Source organism: Molossus molossus, unplaced genomic scaffold (genome assembly GCF_014108415.1).
Source record: "Molossus molossus isolate mMolMol1 unplaced genomic scaffold, mMolMol1.p scaffold_m16_p_6, whole genome shotgun sequence".
Lineage (NCBI taxonomy): Eukaryota > Metazoa > Chordata > Mammalia > Chiroptera > Molossidae > Molossus > Molossus molossus.
Window position 1 is genome coordinate 17,350,065 of NW_023425399.1, and position 21,450 is coordinate 17,371,514.

The following is a 21,450-nucleotide window of genomic DNA, read 5'->3' on the forward strand; positions in this document are numbered from 1 at the left end:
ACCCCCCGCTGACCATCAGACGCAGGGCATGAATGATGCACGCTGCTTTTATAAATGATTGCTGTTGAGCTTGGGATCATTTGTTACACAGCAGTAGCTGACAGGGACGGTGTATTACTGCACAACCCAAACAGCTCAGCCAGAGGAGCAGTGGGCCCTCTCCTCCCACTCACACACATTCCCAGATGCTGGGTGCACACTCCATGTCCCACCCTATCCCCAACCTCCGGATGAAACGACACGTCAGGTTCTGAGTCAAGTGATGCATGAGAATCCTCTGAGAACAAAGGTGGAAAGGCAACCTCAGGGCACAGCCATGTGCTCATGGGTGTGCAAGGGAATGTGGAGGTCCTTACTCTCCCATGAACGTGTACATGGTCATGTGTGCCAACGTGGGCTTATGAAGGAGGGACTCCCCTCTGCTGCTTAGGACTTGCCAGGAAGTCTGGATTCTCCACACCCACAGACACTCTCATGAAACTTAGTACATGACCGTGATGTGGACAGTGCACCTTTGGATGTAACAGCATATTATGCAATGTACAACCTGAACACCAGTGCCCAGCAACCCTGCCACCGATGAAGCAATCCCTGTGGAGATGGGGTGGGGATGGGCAGGAATGAGCTATTACAAAAAGCAAATTCTGTGTTTACATTTTTCGGTGTCATCTGCACCGAGTTCCTAAAATCCCTGGAAGGCAAGGACAGCAGGACCGGCTCATTCAGGCAGAGGGCTCGTTCTCCGAATTGTTCAGTGATGCTCGCCACCTTTCCCCACACAGTCCCACCAGGGATGATCTCTGGGTCACAGAACCTTCAAGCATGACTATTTTGTGTTGTAGACCACAAGGATATAAGCATTTTGAAATATAATCTCCGTCCTTCAGCTTCCTGAATCAGATCTGAGGCTGAGCCAGGAGACAGAGGAAGGCACAGGTGTGGAGGATCCCTGCCGCTGGTCCAGGTGGGCGAAGCCAGAGACATGCCAGACCTACCAGCCAAGGAGCTGTACTCTGGGTGTGGCGACCAGGCCCATGGGCCAGTGACTCTCAACTCTGACCGTGCATTTGAATCACCCAGCTGCTTTTCAAAGTCCCAGCGCCCGGCAACGCCCAGACCAGCCGCAGCACAGGCACTGGCAGCGGGAGCCTGGAGCCGGGCGCCGGAGCCGGGAGCCGGGAGCCGGGCGCTGGGAGCCGGGTGCTGGGAGCCGGGCGCCGGGAGCCGGAGCCGGGAGCCGGGAGCCGGGAGCCGGGAGCCGGGAGCCGGGAGCCGGGCGCCGGGCGCCGGGCGCCGGGAGCCTGGAGCCTGGAGCCTGGAGCCGGGAGCCGGGAGCCGGGAGCCGGGAGCCGGGCGCTGGGAGCCGGAGCCGGGCGCCGGGCGCCGGGAGCCGGGAGCCGGGAGCCGGGAGCCGGGAGCCGGGAGCCGGGAGCCGGGAGCTGGGAGCCGGGCGCCGGGAGCCGGGCGCCGGGAGCCGGAGCCGGGAGCCGGGAGCCGGCACCGGGAGCCGGGAGCCGGGCGTCGGCGTGGCTTGAAGCTGCCCAGCGATCGCGCTGCACAGCCAGGGCTGGAAGCACGTTTGGGAGCGTCTGTCTGGGGCCGGGTTCAGAGAATTGCACAGGCGTTTGCAGGAGGGGGTGGGAATGGACAGGTTGCATCGAGATTCTCACGTGGCACTCGGGGAGGGGCAGCCCGCATTTCTGAGATGACTGGAGGAGACCGAGGTACTGCGCGTGACCTCTGAGACGACAAATGTTCCCAGCCGGGAGATCAGGATCATCCGACCTCCATCTGACGTGGCAGAGGGGCCACCTCACTGAATTTGAGCACATTTCAAATAGCTTGCCATTATTCGAACATGAGCCCTGGCTGCTTTGGCTCAATGGTTAGAGCATCGGCCCACGGACCAGTGAGTCGCGGGTTCGATTCCAGTCAAGGGCATGTACCTCGGTTACGGTTTGTCCCTGACCCTGGTCGGGGTTGTGCGGGAAGCAACCAGTCGATGTGTCCCTCTCACATCGATGTTTCTCTCGCTCCCTCTCTCCTACTCTGTTTGAAAATAGAAAAAAAAATGTCCTCAGGTGAGGATGGAAAATAAATAAATAAGTAAATAAATAAACATGAGGAGGTCTCACACTTTAAAATCCTCTAGTTCCAACATTCTCAAAAAAAAAAAAAAAAAAAATTCAAAAGAGATGTTATCCTGGGACCCTTGTCCCTACGAGACAACAGCTGGCTGAAGCTGAGTGGTGGTGGCCCCTTCAAACGTGCCAGCCCGTCCCTGCAGGGCGCAGGGCTTGCCAGGGAGGTTCTGAAACTTCCCCGGGGGTTGAGACTTGCCCTGACCCTTTCTTTAAACAACGTCATAGATATTAGCTTGTCCCTGCCTGAGTCCCTCAACCAGATTATTCTATATGCTGGGCACTGTATGGGACCATTTTGGCTGATACAGTTGCCACTGGTCACGTGTGGCTACTGAGCGCTTGAAATGTGGTATGTCTGAGGAACTGAATTTTTTAATTTTATGTTATTCTAACCAATTTAAATTCAAAACGGGGTGCTTGATTCAGTTACTAGAAAACTTGGATATGTGAATCTAGTCTGCAAATGCTCAGTCCTTGCCTGAGAAGTACTGAATGAGAAACTCCAGGAGTGGGCACAGCAGTCTGGGTTTACACCAGCCTCTGGGTGATTCTGAGGTACCCGTCCAACCCACAGCCTCTGAGGGGTGAGGCAGGATGAACCCTGGGGGTACAGGCAGGAGGCTGAGGACCGGAGAAGCATATGGAAGGGTTGTGGAGGCTGACTACTCCCCACCCTCCCACCAACCCCCCAAAGGTGCTCAGGTCCTAACCCCTGGAATTTATGAATATGTTATGTTACATATTACACATTAAGGTGCAGAGGATTATGGTTCTGATCAGCTGACCTAGAGACGGGAGGTCGCCCTGGACCATCTGGGTGGGCCCAGTGCAATCATAAGTGTCCTTAAATGGGGAGGACAGAGGCGGAAGAGGGAAAACCAGGGAGGAGGCAGCAGAGGGCTCCGCCGGCCACTGCTGGCTTGGAACATGGGAGGGAACCAGTCTCAGGAAGGCAGGCCGCCTCTAGGCGCCGGACAGTGGCTGCCTCCCTAGATCCTCCAGAAAGCACCCTGCCGGCACCTGGTGTCAGCCCACGAAGGCTCATTCTGGACTTCTGACCTACAGAACTCCAAGATGCTAAATCTGTACTGTTTAAGACACTACATTTTCGGCAGTTTGTTAGGGCAGCAGTATGAGACATTTAAGACAGTGGCCAAGGGACCAGGCCCTGGCGTCAGACTGTCTGTGTCTGGGGTTATCCTCTCGATGTGTGACCATGGGAAAGTGTCCCAGTCTTCCCTCCCCAACCCTACAAGATGGGAGTGATGTTGATAATAATACATACAAGGTTGGGGAGATGCAATACATGCAAAACATTTGGCTCACAGTAAGAGCCCTAACAAATACTTACAAGCAACACTATGTTCCAACAAATGAGCAGCCTGCCAAGCACCTAAGCTGGGACAAACAGCCGAAAAAGGGACGGAACAGTAACCAGAGTGGGGTGGGGTTGAGCAGAGGCTTCCTGGAGGAGGTGACACTGGAACTCAGTTTTAAAGGAACATCAGGGAGGGAATGAGATATGCAAAGCCTACAGGCAGGGGAGCAGGTTATTACTGTGGTAAGTACAAAGGAATTTCCCCCAGTGGCTAGGAGCCTGCATTAGGGTTTGATGAGAACAAAGTCCAGAAAAAATGAGGGGTGGAGGGGAACATCTCCCCAAGCTAAATAAAACCCAGAAGCTATAACAGAAAATGCTTGAGGTTTGATTACATAAAAATTTTAAACTTCTGTACAACAAAAACACCACAGACGAGTTAATAAGACCAGTGATGAGCTGAGAGAAAATATTTGCAACAAGTGATAAACTGTTACTATCTAGTCTATATAAAGAGTTCCTAGAAATCAATAAGGAAAAAATACTGCTGCCCCCCACCCCTACACCAATAGCAAAGTAAACAGCAAGTATGAATCAATAGTTACAGAAGATAAAATACAAAAATACTCAGCATACTCCTGACAAGTTTGACTCAGTGGTTAGAGCATCGGCCCGTGTACCGATGAGTCACAGGTTTGATTCTGGTCAAGGGCACGTACCTTGGTTGTGGTTTGTCCCCAGCCCTGGTCGGGGTTGTGCAGGAGGCAGTCAATGTGTTCCTCTCATGTCGATGTTTCTCTCTCTCTCCCTCTCTCCCACTCTATCTGAAGATAAATAGAAAAATATCCTCAGGTGAGGATTAAGAAGAAAAAAATACTCAACGTGAAAAGCTGTTGAACCTCACAAGTCATTAGGGAAATGCCATTTAAAACAATAAAATATTTTCAGCCATCAGATGGGCAAACATTGGATTGCTAACCCCCAGGGTTGGCAAGTGTCAAGGAAATGAAATGCTCACATTCTATGAGCATCTGCTGGCCAGCCAGGAGTCAGCAATCCCGGGGCAGGGGGTGGGGGGTGGGGGGACAGGGGGAGCAGTTTGCAGGGGTAGAGAATCCCAGAGCTGTGAAGGGAGCAGCCCAACCTTCCATGTAATTAGAGCCTTCTCCCTCGGCTCCGCCATGAGACGAGGGAGGAAACAGGCAGCCCTGTCAGAAGGGACCTGCCCTTTCGGGTGTGCAAGGAGCCAGTCAGATGCCTCCTGCTGGGGAGAGAATTTGCCTGCAAGGGCTTTTTCCACGGAGATGCAGCCAGTCCCAGGACTGGAGCACCCAGGTGGCGGTTCCGTGGTGGATCCCGGAAGAACTGACCGTGACTACGATTAGAATGACAGTGTCGTACCCCTGAATCTAATACAATATTGGACGTCAACTGTAAATGAGAAATAAAATATAATTACTCCGGCCTGTGTGGCTCAGAGGATTGAGCATCGTTTCATGGACCAGGAGGTCGCCGGTTCAATTCCTGGTCAGGGCACATGGCCCAGTTTTGGGCTCGATCCCCAGTGGGGGGCATGCCGGAGGCCTCTCTCTCACATCGATGTTTCTATCTCTTTCTCCCTCTCCTTTCCTGTCTCTCTAAAAAATCAATTCAAAAAAATATTTAAAAATAAACACATAATAATTTAAAGTAAAAAGAACTAGAAAGACACTTAATCTGCAAACACAGGGACAGGCTCAGAGAGGTGTGTAAGGGGAGGACTGGGGGCTCAAACGCAGACCTTCCTGTCACTCCCAGGCAGCAGGAGGCCTGGGCTCGCTCGATCGCATGAGAACAAACCTGAGCTGTCGGGGTCAGCTCCCACAGCTCCCCCTTGGACCCCACTGCCTGGCACGCGCCGCGCACTCCCCACGACTCCCGTGTGCTAACACGCACCCGTGTCCTTTTACCCTCCGTGAGGTGGGAGCTGCCACTTGCAACCACCCTGCAGGAAAGGAAACCGAGGCTCAGAGAGGTTCGGGAGCTCCCCCAGAGTCCCACAGCTGCTAAGTGGTGAAGCTGGGCTGAGATGCACTCGGTCCTCTCCCACTGATACATGAAGACGGTGTGCGGGTGATCCATTCCGGGCTTGAGATCGTATACAGGGGTGTGAGTTCAGGGGTTTAAAGGTACATGCTCTCTGCAGAGATAGCTTGACATGAGCTGTCATGGCAGAGACCTCATGGCTGCCCCTGAGCAAAATATGTAAAGTGATTTACTTCACAAACCACCTGTGTGCCATCGGCCAAGTCGCTCAACCTATTATTAAGGGGAAGGGGCTGACGCACTAATCTCCAGTGGGGGTTCCTGCCTCTGATCTCTCAGACACTCAGCGTGTGAAAAGACGTCCAACCACACCAATAACGGAAGAAAAGGGGAGTTAAAACAAGGCTCAACTCGCAAAGCCTGACAGGAGCCAAACTGTCCTGTCAAGAATGTCAAGAATATAAATGAACCAAAGCTGGTACCCACTGAGTGAGTCTGCGTTTGGACACAATCTTCCTGGGAAGCCGTTTGGTGATACATGTCAAAGCTTTTAAAATATATACCTATGGACTCGATGATTCATGTTCTGGAAATTTATCACAAGGACACCTACCCCAGACAGTGCAGTATAGTTTATACAAATAGCAACTTGCTCCCAAAGAAAAGGAGGCAACCAGAAGTCCGTCACAGGAGGCTAGTTAAAAGTACACTCAGCCTAAGACGAAACAACACGCAGCCTTTGAAGAGAACAACGGACATCTCTGTATTTCCACGAAAAGATATTATCATGTGGAAAAGGTCAAGTACAAAATGCTACAGGTATGTAAGTGTTATACACGTGAATTATTTCATATATGTTTTCCACATACATATATATATATTTATGAAGCATAAAATCTTATAGGAGTTACACTGAAACTGTTCACACTATTCTCGAGGGTTGGCGGTGGCAGGGGGAGTGGATTTCACTTGCTATTTTTTGCACTTTGTAGCAATTGTAAATTAACAGAAAATATATTTTGATTTAGGAGTGAGGTTGGAGGGAATCCCTACAGAGTCATCTTGCTAAGGTTGGGTCATTAACACTCCTCCCAAGGGCAACACTGCATGGAGAGCCAACTCTGTGTCCCATTCATTTTGTAGGAAGTTCTGTTTGCTGACAAGACGGACTCTAGTCCCCCTCCTCAGACCTTCCTCATCATTCAGTGGACCAAACAGCAGGGGACCAGCCCGAGGACATCCCAAGGGCGGGGAGCACCTTATTCATCCTCATGCCCCCATGTCCCTCACGGGGCTCCATGTGGAGGCAGTGAACCTTGCATTCATTGAGCACGTACTGCGTGAGCACCCACAGTGCCCTGAGTGCTGGAGGTGCATGAGTGAACAAGGCAGATGCAGTCTGACGTCTGGGAGCTTAGGGTGTTGAACAAATAAATGACTCACAACTGAGTGGCCGGCGAGACGAGTGCACTCAGAGGGTAGAACTGACCCAGTGACTTTGAGGACTGGCCTGGAACAGACAAACCAGCTCTGTCTCAGGGAAGTGGTTTCACATTTTTTTTTTTTTGGCAGTGGAATCTCTTTCCAGTAAACAAAATAAAGAACAATGATACTATTGTAAAGTCATTTTGTAAGTTCAACTGAAAGCATTTGTGGATCATGAGATCTATATAATTTTGATGGACAGAAAAATTATTGGAATATAACACATTTGACATGTGTGATGCCTTCACTAGTTTTTCAATATTCAAAACATACTAAAGATTGAATTCAAATAAAAGAGTAAGCTCTCAGATCTCTGAAGTTTGAAAACCGACTATTCTAGGAGTGAGAGTGTTATTTTGTTTTGTTTTTGTTTGGAGTAGCAAAGGGAATGCAACAAAATGTGTTTGTTCATCCAGCAAGTATTGAGCACAGTCAGTGAATAATGAATTCAATATTAATGGCCTTGGATCACAGGGAACCAAGAAATTAAGAGAGGGTAGGGGGAAGTCAGGGGAACAGCCATGACAGATAGGTGGGTGGGTTGATGGATGGATGAATGGGTAGATACAAAGATAGGCAGGTGGACATGTCTTTGGCTTATTAAGACCTGTTCTCCATAAACATCACGCATCCTGAGTAATTTTTGCCTAGGACGGGACACAGCCCCCAAGCATAGGAGCCCAGTGAACATGCTGCATGAATGAGACAATCTCCCTGAGCTCCCGGCCTCTTCCCCGAGCCCAGCCGTCATCCCAGCATCTGGGCGTTCTGTGGGCTCAGGTGTTGTAGGACCAACATCTCATACTCCCTGAATCCGCTCGCACATACAGGCCAGCATCAGTCTTCAGGTCCTGGGTGGAAATGAGCAGGGCCCAGGGGCTTCCCTGCGGTGGCCGCGAACATTTCTGGAGGGCGATTGGGCAGGATCTATCAAGATTCTAATGGTTCCTTTTAAGGAAATGGTTCCTTTTAAACCGAAATTGCCCTTCGAGGAATGAGTTCTACCCACACAAATCCCCAAAGATGTTCACTGAAGTATTGCTCAGAAGTTAAGTATGGGAACCGGTCTAAATGTCCATTAGCCAGCCCGATCCGCCTGGTGTAGAACGATACATGTACAGGCTGATGTACGTCAAAAAGTTCTCCCCGGGTATATGCCAAACGTCAGCAGGTGTAAATTCTGGGCACAGGCATACACCGGCACTGTTTGAACTTCTCTAGGAATCATACTGCAATATGCTGTAGTCAAACATGGGGAAAGATAACTTTTCAAAAGTTCTGATCTGGCTGTCAGAGGCCCCTGAGCAGGAAGGAGGAAAGACACAGTTGTGAACCCAGGTGACCACACAGCCACATCGATCCAGCCGAGATTCCAGAGCTTACGGTCCTGAATCCCGAAACCCAGATAATCCCGGCAGTGCCTGAAACTCTACATCCGGAAGAAGGGGAAACAGCACAGAGGGAGGGTCACTCCCATGTCTCAGGATCCACAAACCCCGCAGGAGGCCAGCAGCAGGCGCCCAGGCCAGTGTTGTGTCCCAGGAAGGGTCTGGGTGTGGGGCACCAGGGACCAAGGTTTGACACACACACCTCCACCACTTGAGCCACTGACTGGACCTCTCAGAGCGGAGGTGACATTCAGCCCCGGCACACAGTAGGTCTTCAGCTTGGTCCCCTCAATCCTCAGCCTTGGCCCTGAGACACCAGTGGGCCAAACCTCCCCCATCTCCCGTGAGCCCTGTACCTGCAACCCAGGTCAGTCCAGTGCCGGGCACAGCGCCCCGGCCGCCTGGCGATGCGGGCCCGTGGGATCCGGGGACACGGCGAGGCCAGGGACACCGGGGCCAGCCTCTCCATCTGGGCGGTGGGGAGAAGGGCAGGCTCTGCCATGAGCTGGCACCCTTGAAGCTCACAGGAGAACCTCTGAGCTGCTGCCGCCGCCGTAGGGCTGACTCAGGCAGCAGTGTGAGCGGGAGGAAGGCTGCACACCCAGTTCCCAGACACCCCCACCAGGACACATCCATCCAGCCTCCTCCTAGGCGGGGCTGGCTCAGCCAGGGCCACCCACCCACACACACCCCTGAGCCCGACCCACCTGCCTGCCCTGTGAAGGTCAAATGGAAATGGCACCTTTAAAAAACAGCCATGAAATATAATTCGTCTTGCCATCCTTATGAGCTACAGCCATTCAACTGTAAGTGAAACTGCATCAATAAAGTAGCTGGCTCACGGGGATGGAAAGAAGCATCCCTGACCCAGGGGTCTTCACTGGCTTGGCCACGCCCTCCGTGCCTGTGAGCAGGTCTCCCGCCTTCTCTGAGCCTCGGTCTCCTCCTCTTTGAAACAGGATGGTGACACATGCCAGGAGACAGGAAAGCAAGCAAGCAGGTGTGTGTGGAGGGTAGAAAAGGTCAGGGAGTAGGTGGGGGAAGAAAGGACACTAAGGGAGGAGGGATCGGAAGTGGCCAGATGCGGGGGTCCAGAAGAGCCTCCCTGGGAGCTGACGGTTAGCCTGGAACATGAAGGAGAAGGGATGGAGACATCCCTCCTGGCTTCCCTGGCTTGTGTCCTACCCCCATATCTGTTATGGGCAGAGGCCCTCCCCTTACTCTGGATAGGACAGAATGCCATGATTCCCCACCCCACCCCCCGGATTGCCCTGGCCCACCCTGCTCTGACTAAGGCTCTGGGTGTCAGTGGGCCCTCCCCCCGCCCCAGGCAGCATTGTTGCCTTTGCGCTAAGAAGAGAAGCCCCAGGGTGCTCCTCGGGGAGAGGCCCAAGTCCACGGGTCACTATGGTTTGCTCTGTCCAGGGGGAAGCAAAAAATGAAGCCCTGAAACGAAATCACCCTACTAGAGCCACAGTGCCCAGAAATATGGGGTCCACAGGACAAAGGGCCCTTGAGAGCCCTGAGTCTCAGGCAACTGTCACTGGTTGTTGTGTGCAGACTGGGTGCCGATGACTACTGTCCACTTCTCCCACACCTTTTCCTGAGGACACTCTGAAACCACACCACCAGAAGGCCAAGGATCTGGGGGTCCTGTTGGTACAGAGGCCCTCCCTCCCAATATGCAAGTTGAAGTAGCAGTAAAAGTGGGTGAAAAATACTTTGGGAGGCATGAGCAGCTGTGTGTGGAAAACATGGTAGGTGCTTAGTAAAGGCTGGATGGATGGGTGGAGGATGGATGGATGATGGGTGGATGGATGGATGGATGATGGATGGATGATGGATAGATGAAGGATGGATGGATGGATGATGGGTGGATGGATGGATGGAGGAATGGATGGATGGATGATGGATGATGAATGGATGGATGATAGATGGATAGATGATGGATGGATGGATGGATGGATGGATGGATGGATGATGGATGGATGATAGATGGATGGATGATGGATGGATGATGGATAGATGAAGGATGGATGGATGGATGGATGATGGATAGGTAGAAGAGTGAATGGCTGTGTACATGAATGTGTGAGCATGAGTAATTAAGTGAGTGAATGAGTGAGTGAGTGAATGAACCCGTGAGCCATTAGGTAAATGGGAAGATAAGTGAATGAGCGACTGAAGACATAGATGCTTGAGTGCGTCATTGTGTTAGTACCTGAGTAGATGAACTTCAGTCCAGAACACAAAACCTAGCAGTACTTCCCTCAGGTGTAGGGAACCCCTGGAAAGAAAGCAAGAGAAAGAGCAGCCTGAATCTTGAATGAACTGCTCTTCCAAGCTCTGTAAGGCCAGCTCTTGGCTTCCCAGAGGGCCGTGTGCACTGACAGTGAAGTGTGTCCATGCGCCGGGCAACATTCCTCAGCCCCGGCTGGCCGGGTCCCAGCCCTGGAGTATCGGCCGGGCCGGTTAGGTCAGTGGAGTGACTCAGACCTGGCGGCCCTGAACCTTGGCAGCCTGCCAACACCCACTCTCTAGCGTCAAGAGCATTCCATGCCCCTCAGACCCAGGAAGCTCCCCAGGGTCACGTGCTACGTGCTCAGCGTTTCCTCCCTGCCTTTTCACCCCTGGCAGCTCCCACTCCTGATAGTGCTCTCCTGCCCTGTGTGATGTAGTGGACTCTTGTAGGCCTAGGGTTCAGCCTCAACTCTGCCACTTAGGCTGTGTGACTTCAGGCAAGTGCCTTAACCTCTCTGAGTCCCAGCTTCCTCATCATCTCAGTGCAAACCTTACCTGCCTGCAGGGGTAGCTGTGAGGATTCAGTAGGATGATACATGCCAAGCACCCAAACTGTGCCCAGCACACGATGCATACCAAGCACCATATTCCCGGGTTGCTCAGCTGTTTGCTTTGGGCTAGGCACTGTGTCAGAGTGTGACTGTGGTCCCACACTCAGCCCTCACAAAGAAGGTGTTAGGGGTTGGACTGTGACCTGCCAGGATTACATGTGGACGTCCTATCCCCCAGGACCTCAGAATGTGACCTATGGAGATAGGGTCTCAACACAGGGAATCAAGGTGCAATGCGGTCCTCGGGGTGGGCCCCGATCCAGTGACTGGTCTTCATGAAAAGGGCCTGGGGCCCAGACGTGCACAGAGGAAGACAACGTGACACACAGGAGAAGGCCTGTGGGGGTGGCTGCCAGCAGCTGGAGGAGACGAGGAAGGTTTCCTCCCCTCCGGGGTCAGAGCGAGCCTGGCCCTGCCCGCACCTGATTCTGCACTAGCTGCTAGACCTGCACACACTACCTTTCTGCTGTTCTAGGCAGCCCAGTTTGGGATACTTTTGTGTGACAGCCACAGGAAAAAATACAGAGGAGATTGGTCCCATGTTGCTGATGGTGACATTGAGACTTGAAGGGGTGGTGGCAGGAGGGTGAGGGGTCCAGGGGTGGAAAATGGGCGGGCCTGAGAGATGTGTCCTGGCAAGGGCTCCAGAAACTATCAAATGGACCCTGCATCTCGGACAGCCCAGCAGTGCCCCCACCTCACCTGCTGACTGTCCTCCCTGAGCTCCTGGGGCTGGGGAGACGTGTACACCATTGTTCTGCGTTTATTCCAGTTTTCTGAAAACATCAACAGTACAACCTCAAGCCGCAAGGTTCCCATTCAGGAAGAGCCCGGGGTATTTTGTGGATCTTAGAAACACATCTCTTTAAGAGTCAGAAAAATAGGCCACTTTCAGGCTGACTTGGGGCAAGTTACTTAATCTCCAAGACCTTACGTTCCCTCATCTGAAAATGGAACCATGACCCACCTCCCGAGGCCGTGGAGATCAGGATGAAGCACCCAGCATGGGGGCAGGTGCTCGCGGGGCTGCTGAAGTGGGGATGATGTCTCTCGGGGAGCCTATCACTAGGTCACCAGGTGTGTTTACCAAACACACACACACACACACACACACACACCTGCCTAACAGGGCAAAATGCCAGGAAGGTGGCCCCCATCCACACTCTCAGAGGCCCAGGGTCTCGGCCCCTGACTCACAGCAGGAGGGCATCTCCCCACCGCCCCCACCAACTACCACTCAGAGCCGCTTACCTGCCAGGGGCCCCGAGGAGCTGTCTCCTCTGCCTTCTGCCGTGGGTGCTCCCAGGAGTGTGACCAGACGACCCCCTACAGTGCCTGGCCGTGCCAGCTGTCCCACAGGGTCCGTGCCCCCCCGAAGTGGCTGGGGACTGAGGGTACGGTGACCGTCCTGGCTTTTCTAGGTCAGCATGGAGCTGAACAATGGCCGACAGCCCTCGACAGCACTGGGGGGCAGTGGCCAACATGGAGCAGGGTGGTTGGAGGGGGTGCCAGACAAAGCCAGGGCTAAGCTTCAGCCACAGCAGAGGTTTGTTATCACAAGTGTTTACTGAATGCCAGGCAAGCTCCCAGCAAACACGCCGTGGACAAAAGCTCATCTGCCAGAACAAAGCATGTGTCGAGAAGGGGTGTGTGTGTGTGTGTGTGTGTGTGAATGGGGTGTACAGTGGGTCAAAGGCCAGGAGAAATAGGCACTTTTATGCACACTCTCGGTGCCACCTTTCGGTAAGACAACTTTGCAGTACCTGCAAACTGTCAGTGCACAGATCTTAGATCCAACCATTTCTCCTCTCAGAATTTAGCCCCTACATAGAAGCACACGTGTGTACAAAGATAGAAGTTCGAGGGTGTTTACTGCAGCTAGCTGGGCTCAGGTCCCAAAGGGTGGTTCTCACAAGGAACTCGGACTTGAGCCCAGAGACGTAGGGAGCCAGAGAGGGCGTTCAACGAGAAGATGCCCTGTCCCGGTTTGTGCTCTGGACGGACTGTTCAGACTAACGGGGCAGAGACGGCAGAGCAGGGGAGACCAAAGTCTGGAAGACCAGTTAATAATTCAGGCTCCATTCTCTCCTGTGGACAGTTTAACAGCCTTATGGCAGCTGGTGGGATGTGCAGTGAGAAAGAGGGGACAAAGGTGACACCTGGTGATAGTCAGGAGGGCTGTCCCCTCTACAGCCCATCAACCCTGCTGCCTCTGGGTAGCCAGTGGGGGTACAAGGCCAAATTGCGATTTCTTCAAAGTATCTCCCCCAGGTCTCCCCCCAGCACTCCAACCTGGAAAACAATCGGCCCAGTGGGTCAGGGCCGGGCTCTGGAGTCACAGGGCTTAGGTTCAAATCCCACTCCACCATTGGAATTCAGTGAGTTATTTGACTACGCTGTGCCTTGGTTTCCCCATCTGTAAAACAAGGATAACTAAGGACCCTGATGAAATTCTTGTGAGGGTTAAAAACAATGTGTATAAAACACAGACAAGTGCCTGGGACACAGTGAGCACTCATGAAATGTGAGCTATTCTTAAATAACTAGGCATATATCTGGTAGACACTCTGTAGATATTTATAAAGTCAATGTTATTACAATCTACCTGAAGTCTTATCAAGGAGTCTGAAATGAGATCATGGAGGTTCAGAGCAAGATCCCCCAGTCCTCTGAACAGATGGAGGAGGGTCAGGGCTTGTCTGATGGGGTCAGGATGGCTCAGGTCCGTGCCAGGGCTGGGCCAGGACCCACGGCTTGTTGAATGAATGGACTTGGTCGGGTCCAGCATGTCTGTTAGCGGGTTCCCAAGCTCAGGAACCCCCCGTTTTCTTCAGTATGGACCCACACGCTCTGGCCCAGCCCTGCCCTAGGACCTCCTCTCAATTCATTTGGCTAGCTTCCCTCCTGTGACTGCTTATTCCATCTTCACTGACTTGGGCTTCTCCCCAGAGGTCTAGGGGGTCCTTCAGAGGCTCTGGCGTATCCATCAGTGGAGGGGACGAGGTGGTCATCCCAGAAAAACACCAGTCGCCAAAGTCCTCTTCCCTACCCAACGAGTCTCTCCCATCCACTTCGGCCATCGCCACCGCTCAGCTGACTCCAGGAAAACCAAGCTGGGAACGAATGGCAGGTTGGGTCTAGGGACGACAATGGAATGAGATTAAAGAGAGGGACAGATACATGACAGAAGGGGGATGGGCTCTGTACAAATGGGGCAGGGTCCCTGAGCAAAGTTTGAGCGTCTCCTTTTCTTACCCCACTAACTTTACACCAACAGGACAGGCGACATCATTTGTGGGGCCCACTAAAAATGAGCACGTGGGCCCCTTCTTAAAAATTAACAAAAATTTCAAGACAGCAACACCTGAGCATTAAACTAATCATGGCTGTTCTGAACATGGGATCTCATGGGCCCACACAAGTCACGCCAAGTACACACAACTCTGCGTGCATACATCCATGTGTTTCTGAGGAAAGGTTAAAAATCACGGTAACCTTCTCCACTGTGGAAGGCAGTATGGAGTTACTGCAAAAAATTAAAAATGGAACTGCCTTACAACCCAGTGATTCCTCTCCTGGGAATATGTCTGAAGAAACCTGAGACACTAATGCAAAAGAATACATGCACCCGTGTTCATTGCAGTGCGTTTTACAAGAGCCAAGATTTGGAGGCAGCCCAAGTGCCCATCCACAGATGAGTGGGTAAAAGTCACTGTCACTGAGGGTACGTGAGGGTCCCTGCCTCTGAGCCCCACCTCCTTGCTCCACCTGGACAGGCAGGGGCTCGAGCTGTGACCACAGAGGGCAGTGTGTGTGTATGCGGGGGTTATTGGCAGGTTGCAGGGGAAGACTTTGGAGGCGGACAGGCTGCCGTGGCCGCGGGGACAGAGAGAAGTGGATGCGTGAGAGACCGAGGATGGGGCGGGACTGGATGGGGGCTGGAGGAAAAGGCAGGCCTGAGGCTGACTCCCAGGTGTGGCTTGCGAAGCTAGACCTGTCGACGGCAGTGTTGTTCATGGAGACGGAGGGACGTCTACAGATCATGCCTTGTGTTTTGCTTTGCTGGGTTTAGCAAAGGGAATAAAAAATATCCAATTCCAGCCATGAAGAGGTGTCAAGCACAGAAGGAAGATTAGAGCAAGAGACACACATCTGGGGGTGCCTGGCTCGGACACGGCACTTGGTCCCATCGGAGTGGACGCAGCCTCCCAGGTGTGCAATGGCTGCTGCTCCGGTACTCGGCACATGACTTACTGCCACCCTGCATTCTCATTTGTAAACTGGAGATAAGAAAAATGACCCTCTTTGTAGGCCTTCATGAATGAGCTAGTGAGAGAAAAATGCTCAGCACAGGCTGTGGTATCTTTTTTTTTAGCCTCACCTGAGGACATTTTTGCATTTATCTTGAGATAGAGGAGGAGAAAGGGGAAGAGAGAGAGAAACATTGATGTGAGAGAGACACATCGACTGGCTGCCACTCACACGACCCCAACCGGGGCCGGGGACAAACTGCAACTGAGGTACGTGCCCATGGTGGGAACCGAACCTGGGACTCTCTGGTCTGCGAGCTGATGCTCTAACCGCTGAGCCAAACCAGCCAGGTTGGGCCCTGGTATCTTTAAGCACCCAATGAGTATCAGCTTTGATGATGATAATGATGATGATTTCATTCCTCTTACAAATATCTATTTAGCCCCCACTGTGGCAAAAGAAAAAGGTAGACAGAGCAGGGAGGGTCAGGAAGCTGGAGAGAGACACCAATGATAAAGAAGGTCGTCGGGGGTTCCTGCTGAAAAAGTGAATTTGAGCAAAACCGCAGAGGTGAGGGAGTATGTCAAGCGGATGTCAAGGGGAGAAGGGTTCCAGGCAGAGGGAACAGCCAGGGCAAAGTCCCTAGGGGAGGGGAGGCTGAGAAGTAAAGGATAGGGGGAACTTTGTAAAGAAGTTCTTCACGACAGAGGTGGCTGATCCTCCAACATGGCAAGAGCAGGTGTCCAACACAAGGAGGCAGAAGGTTCTCTGACGCAGCAGAGGTGGCAGGCTCTCCAATGATGGAGGGAGTCAGCTCTCCACATGGCAGCCCCCCAAGGCTGTGGGCAGGCTCTGAGGCTCCCCTTCCCTCCAACCCTACCTCCCTAAAAGGGCCTCACCTGGCAGAACAGGCTCACAGGCCGGGCATCTCCTCCTCTTGACTGTGGTGTGTCTTTTCACATTGAAACTCAGCTGGGCCTTTGCTCCAGAGCTCCCAGTCAAAGCACAAATCTGAGTCATTTTCCTCTGAATCTGTGGAGGTATAAGACATGGTCACATCCTGTTTCCTCTCCCTGATCCAAAGGGAGGCGGCCCCTGCTGCCTTGTCTGAGGCAGAATCATGGCATATGGGCCAACACTGAGCCCTCAGGAAGACTTTGGGGCCTCAAATGGTGACCAGGGATCAGAAAGATCATTCTGACCCTGGCCGGTTTGGCTCAGCGGTAGAGTGTCGGCCTGAGGACCAATGAGTCGCGGGTTCAGTTCCAGTCAAGGGCACGTACCTTGGTTGCTGTTCGTCCCCGGCCCTGGTCAGAGTCGTGCAGGAGGCAACCAGTCGACGTAGCTCTATCACATCCATGTTTCTCTCTGTCTCTCTCTCTCTCCCTCCCTCCCACTCTATCTGATAATAAATAGAAAAATATCCTCAGGTGAGGAAAGAAACAAACAAAACAAAACAAAAAGGTTGTTCTGTAGCCCCCAGCGTGGCCATATCCACCTTAACAGAGAAGGACCCTAGAGGTGAACAAACGACCTACCTGTACTGGGCGCGGTCCAGGAGCAGGTGCGAAGGAGACACAAACCCAACCATCCATTTTCCCACCAGTCCATTCATGAATAAACATCTGAGTATATATGTACAATGCTTTCCATTGAATCAGTTTTGTGGTAAAACCCGCACATACAACAAAACCCCTAGAAACCACGTGCATGCATGTCCATCATGAGAGTTCTGGTTGACTGAAGCATGGCACAATCACATCTATAGAGACCTGGGTCCCCCTCAATGGCATATCATGAAGCTATTACAACTATATTGGGCGTGTGCCTTTCTGCTTGCAGGATGTCTATGATGTTACAAGCCAGCTGCAGAGAAATGTAAATGGTAGGGTCCCTTTTTAAATAGGAAAACAAAGAGCAGTCCCTCCTCCATTTTTTTTTTTTTTTTTGAAAACCTACAGGTGTCATTAAACAGGTTCATGAGCTTGCTAACATGGCTTACCTGGGGAGGCAAGGGGAGAAAGGAGAGGGGGCAGCAGAGATTGTTTTTCTGACTACATAGCTCTTATTCCCCTGGCTGCAGAGAAATAAAAGAGGCTGAAGGAGGCCCTCAGATTGCAGACCAAGAGCAAAAATGGGCATAACCATAGCCTCTTCTATAATGAGGGTTAACTGAAGTCAGACACGTAAAACGGGCATTCAGCAATGTTGGGAGTTGTCAGTTAAAAATCAGCACAATGGTTTGAAGCGACTATTCCTCCCCAGACATGGCGATTGTCTTCTCAACACATACTACGTGCTCATGTTTTATATGCATTTTCTCAATTTAATCCTCTTAACAACTTCTTGAGGCAATTACCAATGTTCTTCATAGTCTACAATGAGGAAGGCTTGGGAAGGCGATATCCGGCTCACAGCCAGAAAGGGGCCGTGCTGGGCCCAGACGCGCCTCCTGCCCCAGTCCCGTGCATTCCATTGGGTACACCTGTTTGAGGCCAGAGACTTCAAAGGTGGCTTCAAAATTAACTCGCTCCCAGGACTAGCATGAGGAGCCGTCAGGACCCTCAACAGGCATAACCTATGGTGTCCACTTCTGTTTCAGCCTGAAATCCATTTCTTTGGAGGTTTCCCTTCTTTCTACACATTCCTTTCAAATCACAAAGGAAATGTCCTTGGCAGAGCGTCTTCCCCTTGACAGGCACGTCTGGCTTTGTCCTTTCTGCCTATGTCATGGCAGAGGTTTAATACTGTCCCCGTGGCCAACTTCCCTGGGGCTCGGCTGACCCATAATCTTTTTTTGCCCCCGTCTCACCAGGAAGCTTCCTTCTCGGCCCCTTGCTCCCCCCTCGACGGGAAACTGCGTCCTCCTTGGCCATGCTGGCCACGTGGCATGGTGTTCAACCCTCTGCATCCTGGGCCCTGAAACTGCCCGGTAGAGCCAGGCCAGGCAGGGGTGGGGAGAGGAAATCAGAGCTACTCTTGTCTGCTTTTCAATGAACTCCATGCCAACCTGGCTCCAATAACGAGATCCACAGCGGAGAGAAAACCACAGGCTAGGGTGTCGCAAGTCCCAGCACCCCAAACCCTGGCAGGCCCAGTCGCTGGATCTGGGCCAGTTCCCGGCACAGGGACAGAACAGACGCAATAATACTGAGAATTCCAAGAAGACAGGGACCCTGAAGGAGGGCTGCTCACTCACTTTAAGGATTGTTTCCGTCCATCAAAAAATTAACACAAGGACTTACCTCTTGGTGCCACGTGAGATGGCAGTGGTCAACAGCCCCTTGGGAGAGCGTGTGGGAAGGGGCGGGGCAGGGCAGGTTGCGGATGGCTTCAGAGCAGAGCTCCGAGGAGAGGGAAGTGCTGGAGATGAGCCTCAGGGAAGGTGTCCCTTCTCCTTCCAGAGCCACTCCTCTCTCGACAGAACCGACACTGACTAGCTTACTTCTCAGCCTGCAAGCACCTACTGTGTGCCCTGTGTGTTCACGTGCTGTGTGCCCTGCCTTGATGTACAGCTCCCCAAAAGGGCGGGCTGTTACTACCTGCATTTTGTAGGTAAGGAAACTAAGGCTCGAGGAGGGCTTGTCCCAAGTCACACAGCTGGTAGGTGCCAGAGCCTGGATTTGACACCAGACCCTTGGCACTTTTAAGGACTCTACAGATATGTGACCTTGGGCAGGTTGCCGCTCCTCTCCAAGTGTCAGTTTCCTCAGCTGTATAGTAAGGATCACTTCACAGGGTTACTCTGAGGGTTAAATGAAACAATACACATCAAGCATTGAGCACGAGTCCTAGTACAGAGTGGTCAAAAGGCTTAGCTATTATGATGAACTGCTAAGGGGCAAGGCTGAAATCTGGGCCCATGTCCCCCAGACTCCAGACGAATGGCTGTTAGAGCCACTACACAGACATTCGCTCCAATGTCCACCAGCCACCGCCTGATGCCCGAGATGTGCCCCTCAGGAAGGGCTGAGGTCCACCCTGGGAATGAGGAGACCATACTTTAAACAAAGGCTTTCTAAAAGCTCTTGCCAGGAACTCCCAATAATTACACCATGACCAGCCCCCATACTTGAAATCATGGGGGTGAGCGGCTCACGCGTCTCAATGCCATCTCACCAGAGGTGGCAGCACACTCAGTACCCTCCCTGCCTGCCCAGTTGGCCAAAGTTCATGGGGCTGAGGAGTAGGAGGTGGGAGGTCAAGCTCCCCAGGAAGGGACCCAGAACACCTGATGAACAGTGTCATTCCTGCCACGTGGCCAAGCTGCATCCCTGTCCACCGGTCCCCAGCTTCCCAATGGCCAGCTCCACCCCAGCATGCTGAGCTCAAGACAAATGTCAGCCCACTTCAGTGACCATGTCCCAGATCCTCCCTGATGTATAGTCCGGGAAGAAAAGGGTGAGTGGTCACTGGCTGACAAATGCCTAAGGCTGCCATGCCCCACTGTGTAGAGTGTACTGCACAGAAGCACTGAGCTGATGGGGTGACAGGGACTGAAATCCAGCCATGCTCTGCTCACTGAGCCTTGTGCTCTGGCTACATTCACAGATAGGGGCCCCCACTTTCCCCGAGTGGACACAGACACGCACATATACATATTGCTCCCCAATCAAACGCGGGGATTCACTCTGGGACTCTTATTAACTCTAAACTACCAAGTTAGTCCTTTTCTCTTTCAGGTGACCACTTGTCAGCTCTGAGCAAGCAGTGAAAATGCCCAAAGGAAGCCCCTCACGCTGCAGTGGTTTCAAGACCCCCCACCCAACTCCAGGATTTGGGCCTGGCTGGTGCGGCTCACCTTGGCTAAGTAAGAAGCGAAACCAGACGATCAACAAGGACAGCAGCAAGGCCACAGGCAGACCGAGCCAGAATGCCAGGAAAGAAAACGTGAGGTCGTTCACCAGTGGCACCAGAGGGTACTTCATGGTGCCTGTGTGGCTGAGCCAGGCCAGCCTGAGCCGGGCTGGCAGGGCTAGCCCTAAGGGATCTGATGGGCTGGGCCAGGCTCTGCTCTCAAACCAATTGTGACCGAGCTGGTGACGTAACAAGGAAGTCACAGTGCCCTTCAGGCGAAGGGAGAGCTGTTCTGGATGAATGATCAGGAGCTGGGCAGTGAGAATCAAGTCCAAGCTTTCAGGCAGGCAGGCCTGGGTTTGAATCCCTGCTAAGTTGCTATTGGGTTTGTGTGCCACCTCCCAGATCCTCTCATGGGATGGGAGTAATTCTTACCTCACCAAGCTGCTAAATGTTAGAGAAATAAGTGCTGGGCCCGGCTGGTGTTGCTCAATGGACTGAGCATCAGCCCATGGACTGAGAAGTCCCGGTTCGATTCCCAGTCAGGGTACATGCCCAGGTTGCAGGCTTGATCCCTAGTAGGGGGCATGCAGAAGGCAGATCGATATTTCTCTCTCACATCGATTCTTCCCTCTCTGAGAAATCAATTAAAACATATTTTTTAAAAAAGAAGAAAAAAAGTGCTGGGATAAGCAGTGCCCCCAGTGGGGTGTTCATATATTTGAGGTCACAGATTGCTCCAGGAGCCAGCCGGGTCCCCGGCTCCACTCGCCCACATTTACACTTTGTGGGAGTGATAAGGACTGTGTTGACGGGATGGAGCGCAGTGCCCCTAAAGCAGGCAGCTTGACACAACAGCTCCAGCCAAACTGACATGTGGGGAACACAGGTCCAGTACTGCCAGCTAGCTCACCTGACTTCCAAGGCAGCCAGAACACAGGAATTCTTATGTGAAATCTCCTAATTTAAAAATACTGAATCAAACATTAAAATACTGTTGGTCAAACAAAACAAGTCTGGTGGGCCAGAGTGGGTCACTGGGCTGCCATTTGAAAACTTTCTAATACACAGGAGGCCCTCTGCAAATGATTCTTATTTAATCTGGAAGCTTTGGCACCTCTCCTTATTAGGGTTTTCAGTGAGGGGCTCGTAAGATTTTAACCTTGTTCCTTTATCTCCCAAGTGGGCAG

The 21,450-nt window shown here is 52.4% G+C and overlaps 2 protein-coding genes across 2 annotated transcripts in view; both read right to left on the reverse strand.

The window, feature by feature from the left end:
- ARHGAP40 (Rho GTPase activating protein 40) overlaps positions 1-8,862 on the reverse strand; it is a 39,225-nt gene extending 30,363 nt beyond the window's left edge. Inside the window, exon 1 of the mRNA XM_036245385.1 lies at positions 8,717-8,862. Coding sequence (XP_036101278.1) covers positions 8,717-8,862 — 146 coding nt within the window. The remainder of the gene's footprint in view (positions 1-8,716) is intronic.
- A 4,902-nt stretch (positions 8,863-13,764) lies between these two features.
- Positions 13,765-20,668, reverse strand: ADIG (adipogenin). The gene is made up of 3 exons (XM_036245805.1): positions 20,265-20,668; positions 16,363-16,495; positions 13,765-14,349 (listed from the first exon to the last, which is right to left on the reverse strand). The coding sequence occupies exons 1-2, from the start codon at positions 20,389-20,391 to the stop codon at positions 16,377-16,379; spliced, it is 246 nt and encodes an 81-aa protein (XP_036101698.1). The 5' UTR covers positions 20,392-20,668; the 3' UTR covers positions 13,765-14,349; positions 16,363-16,376.
- Positions 20,669-21,450: the final 782 nt, after the last annotated feature.